The 13,936-nt window shown below is 42.4% G+C and overlaps 1 protein-coding gene across 1 annotated transcript in view; it reads right to left on the reverse strand.

The window, feature by feature from the left end:
• The window catches only part of rab26 (RAB26, member RAS oncogene family), a gene marked incomplete at both ends in the record, with an annotated part of 111,038 nt that overhangs the window by 58,352 nt on the left and 38,750 nt on the right, over nt 1-13,936 (reverse strand). The window contains 2 exons of the mRNA XM_083994037.1: nt 3,498-3,564; nt 9,177-9,218. Coding sequence (XP_083850163.1) covers nt 3,498-3,564; nt 9,177-9,218 — 109 coding nt within the window. The remainder of the gene's footprint in view (nt 1-3,497; nt 3,565-9,176; nt 9,219-13,936) is intronic.

Below are 13,936 nucleotides of genomic sequence, written 5' to 3' on the forward strand. Positions count from 1 at the left end.
CTATTTTACGGGGCAGCTTGTTATTTTTTGCATTATTATTATTTTTTTGCTTGACTTTAAACATACATTTGCAAGGCTAAGCTTAAAACAAATGTGTATTTCTGAAAAGTTGTTATATCTCAGTTTAAGAAAATGTTTAAAGGGATAGTTCACTCAAAATTGCAATTTCACTCATTATCTATTCACCCTCATGTCGAATAAGGGCTGGGAGAAGTTTCAGAGTCCTCTGTGCCTTCTCTGAGTTACAGCGGGGCTCCGTGCAGCACTGCATGTCCATATGATGGTAGCAAACGGGGCTCACTTTTCTTCGTCCAAAAAGACACACCAAAAAACATCCAAATACCTCCATAGTGCTCGTCTGTAATGTCCCTATTGTATTGAAACCCCAACATGAGAAATTGTTCCGAAAAAAATTAAATAAGTCTATATTTTAAGCTTGTTTGTAGTAGAAGCTCCCAGTGTTGCTCTGCTGGAATCTCGCGCGATTTGCAGCGCCATGAATCGCGTGAGATTTGCCCTGACACAGGCAAAGCAGTGAACTGAGACATTGGGAGCTTCCGTGCATTTAATCACATGTGTTTGTTTTGTTGCAATGTGTTTCAGTTGCAGTGAGCTGAGCTCTCTGGGCCACCATAGTTTTGAGTATTGTTCCTCTGGATCTCTTGTCTAACTTCACATTCATTTATCTCACCTGACCTTTTTCTATCCTTCACCTTCTCCCACTTTTTTTATTCCTCTAAATATCACCTGTCATATTCTACACCTCCATCTGTCCTCGTCCTGTCTACCCTCCTCATGCCACTTGTTCTCCCCCCTGAGTATGCTTTTCTTTCTTTTTTTCCCAAACACCCTGTGGTTTCATTCCATGCTGTGGAAATGACAAACTGTCAGCTCCACTGGGAGAGAGAGAGAGAGCGAGAGAGAGAGAGTCTGCAGCTGGTATCTGGACACAGCTGGACATTCGTGGCAACCTCGACACCAGATGGGCCTGGCAGATTGCACTGAGCTCACCGCAACCACCGGCTCATTTGCACTGATTGTCTGGTTCTTCTTGCTCTCTCGTTAAGGGTTTAATGACAGTGGAGATCAGGGCCAGAGCTGAATAAAACAAACACCAATAGCTGACCAGAGGGTAAGGGAACACTGGTACTGTACTCTCTCAACTATTAAGGAGCTATTTGCTGCATGTAAACCATAAAAGTTATAATATTTTAGCCAAACTAACAAAGTGCCTGTGTCAGTATCTGTGCACTGCTTTGGTCTTGATTGAATTATCCAAACAGCTATAAAGATAAAAAAAACTCTGTTGATGCTCTGACTTTTTATCCAGTGACACGTCAAATTGATTCAATTTGCAGCCTCTAAATAACATTATCCGCCGCAAAACTCGTTCATTTCGCTATACGCTAGTGCTATTCTCCTCTGAGTGCAGGGTGACCTGTTATCAACATCCGGGGTCTGTAGATTGACCTACTAACCTCTGACCTGGATGTTGATATCATCTCCGACCGCTGCCCGGCTCATTCTGATAATAATCATTCCGCTTCGGCATTCAGGTCCATTTTTAGTGCAACTAGCCGGAGGTTTTGAGTCCAGGCTGCAGAGAGGATGCTCATTTTGTTCTGACAATTCGGAAAAAAACCATAGTATTAGCAGTAGCAACTTTCAGGTAAACAAGCTGATCGGCGCTCAGAGATGACATCATCCAGGTCAGAGGTTAGTAGGTCAACCTACAGACCCCGGATGTTGATAACAGCTAACTCCGGACTCAGAGGGGAATAGTGCACTAGCGTATCATAACAAAGTATTGGTGAAATGAACGAGTTTCGCAGCAGATAATGTGTTATTTAGAGGCTGCATTGCGCTGCCCCGTGTACTATCATTATACAGATATATGCGGCTCTCGGCTGGATCTAATTTCGTCAGAAGGACTCGTAGTAAGTTATCTGGGTGGGTAAATGATAGTATGTTATATTAGAAATAAGGTCCAGATTGTAAAAACTGTAATTCCCCTTTAAGTTTGTCACCAAACCAATCACAAGCCTGGGAACGTCACTGTTGGTAACACACCTTTGTTTTACAGGAAAACTGTGTTCACATCTGGTCTGGAAACCAACATGGGCCTGTTAAATTTTGTTGTCTGTTTGCTTGCCCCGGCCACTGGACTTCTTTACAGCAAAGACACTGCCATAATCACCATTGATTCTCTTTCCTGCAGTGCAATAAACAGAGTGTACATGTCTGGCTTATGTTTCATGTGGCTAAATCATATAATCAGTGGTTTTAATGTTATATACAGACCACGAACGGTTTTATATGGATTAATGAATACCACACAAAAACCTCCAGGCATTATCCTCCATCCAAGTTTGGAGATGATATAGATCCAGAGTTGAGGCACTGTAACTGTTAAGTTTTTCTTTAGACTTTGGTCTCGCTCACTTCTACCTGTCAATGTAACCATCCAGTCTTTACATCCCAGAGCACGCATCACGAAAAAACTGTCCATTAGTTTGCGGGAATCAACAGCTTTCGTGACAGCTGCGTTCGCGCTGCATCCTCTCCCCTGCTCCTGCCTGTCAGACCGAATGAGCTTTATTTAAAAGTCAGTCTACAGATGGACAACTCAGAGGAGCTGCTTCCAGGCTCCCTGGGAGCCTTGTTAAAGATCAGCGAGGGTTAACTGTTACACTGACACATCAGATCAACACCGGGCAACTGGCCAACATGCGCACACATGTATACAAACACGCATACAAACACGCATACACACACGCATACACATTCATATTTACTGATCCCGAGCAAAAGCACATATAAGCACATAGAACACGTTATGTAATTCTATACATGCATACATATGCCCATACTGAAACACACCTACATGTACAGATTACACACACTCATAAAGAGACGGCAAAAACACTCACAACAGCCAACAATGCTATTTTCTATGCTGCCGAACAAATTTATGTTCAAAATAATAGCTGTAGCAGTGTGTGTGTGTGTGTGTGTGTGTGTGTGTGTGTGCTCCCCAACACCTGCTTATTCAGGTTGGCCTGAGGCACACCGTTATCTGTACTCTGTGGGGTTGTTGGAGATATAACTGTTACACACAGACACACACAGTCTCACACACACACATGGGAGTAGCAGCTGTCCCGCCCCCCACAGTGAGAGAGGCAGGCTCATTTTCCCACCCAGTGGTTAGCCTCCTGCTTGAGGCAACCTGCACATCACTGAGCCGCCGGCAAATTCCTGCACACACACACACTCCCATCACACCAGTCTGCAACCCGAGAGCTTTTCACTATCGCAACAGGAGAAGGGAGCGCAACGGGGACGTCGTCGATGTCATCCTGTCGTCAAAATTTGACAGAAACAAAGGCGGCGAAACGTCAAGTCGGAGCCGTTTGTCAGGAGAGAATAAAGAGCAGAGGGAACAACGTCAGTCACAATCAAACAGACGCACACTAACGAACACAGAGGAAACCTACCGTGAGCATCGCGGTAGTAAGCGTGTGTGACGCTCCGGAAACGCTCCTGACCAGCAGTGTCCCAAATCTGAAAGGACAAAAAAGAGCACGTCCACATCATCACCGCCAGTTAGGCAACATATTGAGCGTGTCTGTGTGAACCCACTTTTATCTAATAGGTAAATGTGAACAAGATTGGCCTAAATTACTAATCACAGCAACTCAGGTGTCTTTTTTAAGCGCTTCAAAGCAAGAAATTATAAAGGAAGAATATCCAGATTTAACTTTCTTTTCGTTTAGAGTGTGAGATGCAACCACTAGTATGTATATCTGCCCATATTAGTAATCTCTTGTTCCATATAAAGCCAGCATATCAGATGGGAGCCTTCTTGTGGATGATGCAACAGGCTTTCAACATCTGTGCAGACTCTCTCAAGCTCTGTCGGTTTGGATGGGGACTGTCAGCGAACAATCACAGGTGTCTCCAGAGGTGTGGGATTGGATTTGACTCGGAGTTCTGTACCGGAGACTCTCCTGCATTGCCTTTGTCTCTCTTCCCCACAGCACCGCCGGGATGCTACTGGGCAGGTGATGATGTGCCTGGTTTCTGCCAGATACGATGTTTTAGAACCGAGGCCAAACAGTTCAATCGTGGTTTCATCAGAGCAAGGGAATCTTGTTTCTCACAGCTGCTCCTTTGGGAGCCTTTTGCAAACGGCATGCAAACGTTAACATGTTGATGAGAGACATCAGTCTTGCCGCTCTGCCATAGAGCCTAGATCGATGGAATGTCACAGTGATGGTTTTACCTTTGGAGGTTTCTCCTGTTTCCACACTGGAGATGTAGAGTTCAGCCAGAGTGACCATTGAGGTCCTGGTCAACCAAGTATCTTCTCCCCAGTTGCTCAATTAAACAGGGCAGCTTGTTAGAGCTCATTGAGTTACTGGTTGTTACACAATTCTTCCATTAATGGATTATGTAGGCCACAGGACTCTTGATAGAGCTTCGGAGGATCCACGGAGAAAAATGGTGATCCTTTATTTTCCCCTATTATTCTTGCTATATAATGCCATGACTGACTCCTTTCACACCACTATATAAAATAGTAAGTAAATGTCTGGAGTAAATGTGTTTATGTGGATGTTGACATTTTGCCTAAGACATAGCTTTTTCTTTTTGCTTGTCCTTATATTGCCATTTAGAGCAGTCTTAAAGGTTTAACAAAAAATATCAAAAAGTCAACAATTTGTGGTGTTTTCAACCAATTCTTCCAATCAGGCTGAGGCTAATTTAAAAAAAATAATAATTTAGAATACTTAGTGGTGAAGCTGCCACTATATGTCACGTGAGAGCAGAAAGGTTGCATGGTTTCCTAGAACAAAAGATGCACCAGGTCACTGATAAGCCACATCTTCTCGTACACTGCAGTTAATTATTCCTGCGCCAGAGCGTGCTTTGTGTTGCAGGATATTACAGTGGCAGAGTCATTTGAAGAATAATGACTCTGACAATGGTGATTGTGGATGTTATAAAGGGCATTTACATATTTATCTGACCCCATGTTATTCCAGTGGTTGTTTTTCACGCCGGCGAAGCTTTTGTTCATTTTCTTGGAAACTGCTTGTAGTCTCTTCAGTGACTCTGCAGCCTGTGTGTACTGCTCTCCATTTTACACTTGCATCCTTCTCCACTTTGCTTTTTCATGAGGTCTTTGCTCCAATTACATTCAGCCTCTTTCTCCTCTCACCCTCATTTCTCTTCTATCAACCCAACCAGTCAAAGCAGATGGTTGCCCACCCCTGAATCCATTTTCTGTTTAAAGCAGGACATTTTTTCCATTAAGTGCTTGCTCATTGTGAAAACCATTGGGTTTCTCTTTATAATTTTGTAATAACTTGACCTTGGCTTGTGATGTGCTTCGAGATAATGCATGTAATGTTTTGCACTGCCATTGCAGATAATAATTACACTGGAAATGAGAGTGTGGCAGGGAGCATGTGCCTGTGTGTTATAGGGCAAATATTATGTTGCCTCCCATGAAAGATGCAACACAATGGGTACAGTAAATGCCTACTTCTTCAGATTTCAATTTAAATCATTAAGTACTTAAGAGGTTTTATCTTTCTATATATATCGCATCTTCTAGCTGCAGTGTGCATCTATGCATCTGGTACAACTACATCTAAAGCATGTCATTTCAAACTGTCTTTAAGCTGCTGGCATTCTGGCAACTTTCAGCTCACCGTGTCGGTCTAATGACCCACAGGCTTAATGTTTTCATTGGAGTCTCACAGCTCCATCTGTTTCAGGAAGCATTAGGCAGCTGAAAATGCTCTGATAAACACATTGTGTACTACTGTACCTGTCCAGGAATGGACATAATTACTTTTCACTTACTGTGCCCACATTAGGGCAATTTGCATATGTTTTTGTTTGCCAAGGTTTCCCATAATGGGAGCAGAGAATCCGAGACCACAAAACAGCATTTTGACCTATCAGACTGTAATGTCCAAATGATCCACAAATGAGTGCCACATTTTTTAAAATAAGTTACAAAGTATCAAATTGTTTCATCAAACTTGTTCCTACAATATCACCTGGAAAATCACATTTGACCGACAGACTGATACAGATGTTACTGGTTCAAATTTGCGGACTTCACGCGTGGTCCACGCGAGACGGCACAAGACTCATGCATTTTTTTTCTTTGGCGAGACAAGAGGTTTTAATGAAAAGCCTCAATGTGCCAAAACAACCGCCAGGTGGCATCTGTGAGAACGGAGGACGACAGGCGGATGACTCAGTGATCTGTGCAGTAATCCACAGCTTAAACTCTAGGCTATTAAACTAGAACTAACTACTGTATACACTGCCTAAATCACAGAAACTATTGTAATATGATAAAGCCTGTCTTGCTTTATGACTTGATGATTATGTATCACATATCGCCGCGATTAGGAGTGGCGCTGTTCATGATACAGAATACAAGAGGATGAAAGGAGAACTAGCTGCAGACAGTAAATAATATAGTAGCCTAGTTTTTCAATGACAAAATGTAACGACGGCAGCTACAGTAGACTATAGCCCACGTCTCACTCTCTTTTTTCGGTCATCTGTCTCGTCATCTCCAAAATGTGTTTTTAAAATGAGCCAACTACAGTACTGTGCAGTAGTGCCGCAGATTTCTCACTCCGCACCTTGTTTGAGAGTGCAGCTGGATGATTTCTTGTGAATGAACGGGTCTGTGTCACTTTGGGGCTGGGCGATAAAACATAGGATAAATAACTTTCCCTCGATAGAAGACGCGGCCGATACAAAGTGACACCGTCAGCCATGCAGCCGGCCTGGACTTTTTATTTTTAATTATGAAGGATCATCTGCGCAAGGCAAAGATGATAGCATCAACAAAACACGGCGTAACACACGCGGCTGTATGGGACAGGCTTTTATTTAATTCAGAACAAACCGCTTAGCAAAAATGGAAAATATAGTCTATAATAATTAATTGATCTGTTGTTTGGCCACTGTTTGAAAATAACCCGAATTATGAGCAAATAATCTGATCCAGAACAGCAGTCATAATCAGACTTCTTCTAAATAAACCTAAACATTAAATAACTGGGTCAGGTCGGACCATGGGGTTATTTTTTCTCTTCTTCTTCACAGGAGAAGAGGAGGTGCGCTGCGCTCACGGACGCGTTGATGTTTTGTGATTTATCTGCTGCCTTGACTCTGCCCTTTATACATGTGCGTTCAGATTAACAATAAGACAAGCCATGGTTGAGTTTATTGAGTTTTAGCTGCTCAATCTCATTGTTTCAAAGAAAAGGGATTGATTTTTATAACGAAATGAAACGAAAACAATATTATATTGATACATTGTTGTAAAAAAAATCCAAAAGAAACGAAAATGAACTAAAGAAAATAACTTTCACACACACACACATTAAAACAGTGCGATTGGTTGAAAGCTGATAATTAGCCATGTGCTTATAAGCTGATTGGCCGAAACCAAGAACAAAGCCGCGTGAATGGCCAATCGCCATGTGTTAACATTTCCATATTCCGCACATTCTGTGACAAACTGTAAACTGTTTTCTTGTCTGTAACAACATCTATTGCACGTCTGTCCGTCCTGGGTGAGGGATCCCTCCTCTGTTGCTCACCCTGAGGTTTCTCCTGTTTTTCCCTGTTAAAAGGGTTTCCATGGAGTTTTTCCTCAGTCAATGTGAGGGTCTAAGGACAGAGGATGTTGCTACGATGCCATGTGAAGCCCTTTGAGACAAACTGTTTGTAAAAACGGGCTATACAAATAAAATTGCCTTGCCTTGCCTTGCCTTAACGGCCGACATGTAAATCAGCTGTTTCGATGGGCGTTATATGAATAGAGATGTTAATGTGGTACTTTGCACATAGCCTCCTCTTCTCCTGTGAAGAAGAAGAGAAAAAATAACCCCATGGTCCGACCTGACCCAGTTATTTAATGTTTAGGTTTATTTAGAAGAAGTCTGATTATGACTGCTGTTCTGGATCAGATTATTTGCTCATAATTCGGGTTATTTTCAAACAGTGGCCAAACAACAGATCAATTAATTATTATAGACTATATTTTCCATTTTTGCTAAGCGGTTTGTTCTGAATTAAATAAAAGCCTGTCCCATACAGCCGCGTGTGTTACGCCGTGTTTTGTTGATGCTATCATCTTTGCCTTGCGCAGATGATCCTTCATAATTAAAAATAAAAAGTCCAGGCCGGCTGCATGGCTGACGGTGTCACTTTGTATCGGCCGCGTCTTCTATCGAGGGAAAGTTATTTATCCTATGTTTTATCGCCCAGCCCCAAAGTGACACAGACCCGTTCATTCACAAGAAATCATCCAGCTGCACTCTCAAACAAGGTGCGGAGTGAGAAATCTGCGGCACTACTGCACAGTACTGTAGTTGGCTCATTTTAAAAACACATTTTGGAGATGACGAGACAGATGACCGAAAAAAGAGAGTGAGACGTGGGCTATAGTCTACTGTAGCTGCCGTCGTTACATTTTGTCATTGAAAAACTAGGCTACTATATTATTTACTGTCTGCAGCTAGTTCTCCTTTCATCCTCTTGTATTCTGTATCATGAACAGCGCCACTCCTAATCGCGGCTATCAGGCTGTCAGCATTGTCCCCAAAACGTCTGAGCAGTATTTAGTACGGTGCTGCCACCTAGAGGAAAACAGTTGTGGTGAAAAGTCACGCGATCACGCGATCCTGCAGTGCAGGACAAACCCCGCAAATTTGAACCAGTAACATCTGTAGATTAACACAGATCCATTTAAAAGGAGAAGATGAAGAAGGAGAGGTGGTGAGCGTTGCATAACTAAGGTGGAAAACTCATCAGACGGTATCTAATGCTGTTTTTGAACGACAAGGATTCATCGGCATCTCTGCTGTCTGAGTCTCTCACTGATAACTTCCAGGCCTAATAATCTGATGGAAAGTCGGCTATTCCCTCTAGTGTCTTCAGTCAGGCAGAGCAGCCGGCTAATTGACTGATAGAGATTAACCAAGGACTCATTAAGTCATCGTTTGGGCTCCTTGGCCCTCCCACGGCAAGTAATGAAGATATATGGGAGGTAGTTACACCATGGGAAACAGGTGCTAGTGATTTGTTATTAAAAAGAAACACACGCACTCATACAAATATTTTTTTCTTACCTGCAGTTTGACCTTTACAGCATCAATGGTCATAACTTTATTCTGTAAGACAAAAGGGGAAAAAAAAACTGTGAGCATAATGAAATTTTGCAGATGCAGAGTAAATAATAGCTATTTAAAACAAAACAGATGCATTAAAACAAATGCTTTCAGGCTGTGCTGAAGGGAAATGCTCTTTCCTCAAAGGAAACAGACTTTGGAGAGTAAATCCTGCGGCATGTGGCAACGCTGATATATCATGGTTGGCTATTTGTGACCACAGTTGGCGCAATAAGGGCTCGGCCTCTGCCGCGAGCCTCTCTTTCATCAACGTGATCTTGTCAGCGCAATGTAATATCTACAGTTTTATGGCAATGTACACACACACTCTGCCACACAAACACACACACAGACACACCTTTTGTCATGATGGAGACCTTTGTTTCAGGGTGTTGCATCATTTACCAACACCGTGGCTGCCAGGCAGTTTAGCATAGTACACACACACATACACACACCTCCGAGATATCTTTTGCAGAAAAGTAATTGATTGTCGACATCTTTTCAAATTGACACCAGGTTGATGCTGAGCAGCTGCAGCAGCTCCTGTATGGTTTCCAACTATTCCACGAGATAGAGAGCAGATCTAACTTTGTCATCTATCATTACAGTGGATGTGATAATACTGGCAAACAAGACGGATGAGCGCACTGTCTTGGTCGGGACCCATTGGGAATATCAGCAATTCTATCTAATGGATTTCTCAGAAATTCAGGAGAAATATGCCTCGAGGAGAAAGGAGAGGGCAGGTTTCCAACTGGTGCACGTGCAAGAACTGGTTTTCAATGCATTTTAAATGTGTATTACTAACCCACTGTGAAATGTGTGAAATCAACACACAGCCCTGTCTACCAAATGGTCTCTCGGATGCTACTGCTGTGACTGTGCCTTGATGATGATCCCCTGGGTACTTTATACATTTACTCCTGACAGTCCTCCAATACCTGCCTCTTCGGACTGAGGGGAATAGGTTGGTGGTAGGTGGCCAGGCTGCCTCTCTGCATGCAAATGCACTAAAGGAGCGCACACTTTAATGTTCCTTTGTTGATGAGACCACAGCATTTGGTATTCAGTTACGTGCTTTAAGGTCTCTGTGGGGCGAAAGATGAAGACCTCAGAGGAGCTCTCCGACTGCATAAGTAGATTCACCAGTTCCTGTTGCAGAGGAACACGACTGCTTTAAGAAACTGGGAGCAGAGGGGGGAATTCACAAATTTGACAATTAAAGCCAAAATTGATTATTTATAAATTCCTCCCCTGCGCAGCATTTGTCCAGTCATGGCATAGCTCAGTAATAGGCAGCTATATCAAGTTTTGAACTTTTCCACACAAACCAAACAGCACGAGGATCAAGGACCCACGGATTAACAAAACTGCATTGAGTGCAGAAAAGTGGCACGGCAACAGATGTAAACAACCAGACCAGAAATTCCGTTGGTATTCTAGCCACCTTTGTGTATATTTACAGAATAGTAAGAAATCAATAAGGCAACTAACTTGTGCTTCCATATAGCTGTGAAGAAACCACCACAAAAAACAAATGACAACGTTCTTGTCAAATATGATATTATCAGCTGATTAAATATCACATTGTGGGGCTTTTAGGGAGCCATCAATTGCCTATATCGTCTCCTGCCACTAGGTGGACGCAGTACATTTCAACAGCGACTCATTAAAAGTTAAACTTCTAGCATTGTGTTCTGTGCCAGTGATTCACTGTAGAAGCTGTTAAGAGAACTGGGAGATATCCCACAGTGCCAACAAGCCATCACAACATCCATTAAGTGTATATTGTTCCTGTTTGTCTCTTCAGCAGCTCTGTGTGCATGTCATTCAAGGTGTGCAGAGAGTTACATAATGTTACGTAACTGAGATGCAATTATTACAATAACCTTGTCTCATGGGAAAGTATGAAACAGAACTAATTTTTTAAAGCTATTTTCTGTGCAGGGAAGAAAGATACGAAAGCAGAGAGAGACTGGGATTGACATGCAGTAAAGATCGTCTCAGTCAGTCAGGTGTCAGACTGGTAGTCACTGCTTCAGGCTACATGAACCACTCAACCACAAAGCACCCCATAAATGGTTACTATACGGGATACCATATAACCATCCAACACAGTAACAACAAGCACGTTCAGTGAGTCCAGAAGTGAGGAAAGGAGCTGACAGCAGAAACCATCTGATCTGGTGCTCCTGTCTAAACAGCAGACAAAGTGAAGCTATGATTAAGCCTGTGAATATTCTCATTTGTCCAGGTCATCATTATCCCCAAATAAATTTAAATCAAACGCCTTCGTCTTCCTAGACAAATAACACCTTTGTCTTCCTAGACAAATAACCAAGTCCAGTTGCGTTTGATTTAAATTTCTTTGGGGATGATGAAGCTATGATTGTTTTCTACTGATACTGTAGATGAAACAGCCTTGTTCATTGAGGCAGCATCTCCTGACTCTCAAACACAACAGTGGATAGGTGGCTAGGTCAGCAACCTGCTAACCTACCTGTAACAACTAGGCCTGGAAGTAATCCAAGTCCAGCGTCTGGGTTCTTGGGGGTAAATACTGTGCTGGGTGACTGTCAAAAGGAAGAGCTGAAACCAGAGAATGAGCTCATGTTAATGTTTCAACCAGTCTACCATTCTGCACAGTGTATTGCAGTCATGTAGTAGGCGTGAAGGTTTTCTCAGTTGGATCCTTTCAGTGTTAAAAGTCCCACTTTCATTCAGTCTAATTGAGAGAAAGTGTTTCTCTTTTTTCTTCTTCCTCTGGTTGCACTTCATTAGTAGCAAGTCAATATCAGTATGGGGTCTTGACAAATTGTACCACACTATTGAAACTGCTGAACAAAAATCAAGTTATAATTGAATATTAAATACAAATCTAAAGCAACATTAGGACACGTCCCACTGCGTTAAAAAACGCAGCTGCTGCATATGGCCATCAATGGAAGTGCATCAATACACACACACACACACACACACACACACACACACACACACACACACACACACACACACACACACACACACACACACACACACACACACACACACACACACACACACACACACACACACACACACACACACACACACACACACACACACACACACACACACACACACACACACACACACACACAAAATTTCACTCGATTTGAAATTGATTAAAGTATGAAATGGAGAAACAAATGATATAGTCTGGAGCAACCCTGCAGGTAGGCAGTTCTATCAGCACAGTGCATGTCAGTCACAACATCAGAGAAATCCTTATTCATTTCATAACTCTGCCTCACGCTGCATCACCTGCACCCATAGTTAATTTGCTCTTACATATAATTCTCTGTAGATCCACAGGCAAAGTTGGAACTGAGCAATTGGCCCATTTGCCAACAACATACTTTGCCTCATTCTTAATGCATTTCATACATATTGCATAGGGATAGTGTAAGGTATAGTTTACTTTACCGTACAAATGAGAAGCACTTATCAGCTCTCGAGTCTCAGTTCGACTGCAATATGAACTGCAACAACAGGCTACCTCTGAAAACAAACAATGGTTTTGCAGTGCAGAACAGTTTACACCCAGAAACCTGGGTGTTGCTGGTGGAGGGTTAGAGGTCTTAAAGTTGATCAGTGATCTAAAAAGCTCTCAAGGTTACCACACTCCTGAAAAGCAGCACATTGAAATGGTACATGTACTGTATTGACAAAGTTCGAAAGAACCATGAGTTCCTCCTGGGTCAATATAGACACTTTATCCATAAATGGTAAGTCATGCAGAGAGATAGATTTGCCATTCATTTAAATGACCCGTGAAAGTCAGACGATGTGAAAGAGTGACAATCTACACGATGGAGGAGGTTCAGTTGGATTGATGGCACAATAAGATGAAAAAAAAGGTTTCCAAGAATTAGGACTGCACTTTTAATCTTTAAGCACAAGGATGTTATATGAACTGTACAACCTTGGCTATGGTGTTCCCCAAGGATCCATCCTTGTCCCCTCAACATATTCAAATAGTAAGAAGCCAATTAGCCATGTTTTAGCCTCCTGTCATGGGAAACCAGTTGGTTTAAAGGTAGGGTTGGAGATCTTGGAAAAACGGTTCTAGCAGGCCACATTTTGAAAATACACAAGTCAAAAGTCCAAGCCCCTTTTCTCAGACTTCTCTCTGAAGCCAGGCCTACAGAGCGCAGAAACACACAACACTTCTTCAGCCTTGGGTTAACATCAAGGTGAAGCCTCACTACACGCAATGGTACAGCAGTGGTCACTGCGCAGCATCATGAACTTTTCTCCAGCTTTTTCTCATGGCTCATTCACGTGAAAGAAAACACCTGACATCATACTAAACCACCCAATATGAGAGCTATATTGTCACCTACCGGACTGGAGTGTGGTACATTCTATCACAGGCGTTTCTGCAGTTGTTAGTCGCTGATCACGCATGCAATTAGTGCAGGAAGAGCGGTTCCGTGATTGACACATCACGATGTAGTCATCGAGAATGTCGCGTTCAACATGATTGAATGGTGTTTTTCCGTTCGTTCCACAGGTGACTGACTTTTCATTTTTGTGAAAAAAACATTAAATTACTTGGTTGCAATCAGGGTGTGGAGGGGATTTCAAACAATTCAGTAAAATATGTCACAGAATAGAATCCCTAACCCTTTAAGAATCAATTTTAAGATTTAAGTGATCATAGTTAAAGCACTTGA

Source organism: Trachurus trachurus (assembly GCF_905171665.1).
Source record: "Trachurus trachurus genome assembly, chromosome: 19".
In the NCBI taxonomy this organism is placed as follows: Eukaryota; Metazoa; Chordata; class Actinopteri; order Carangiformes; family Carangidae; genus Trachurus; species Trachurus trachurus.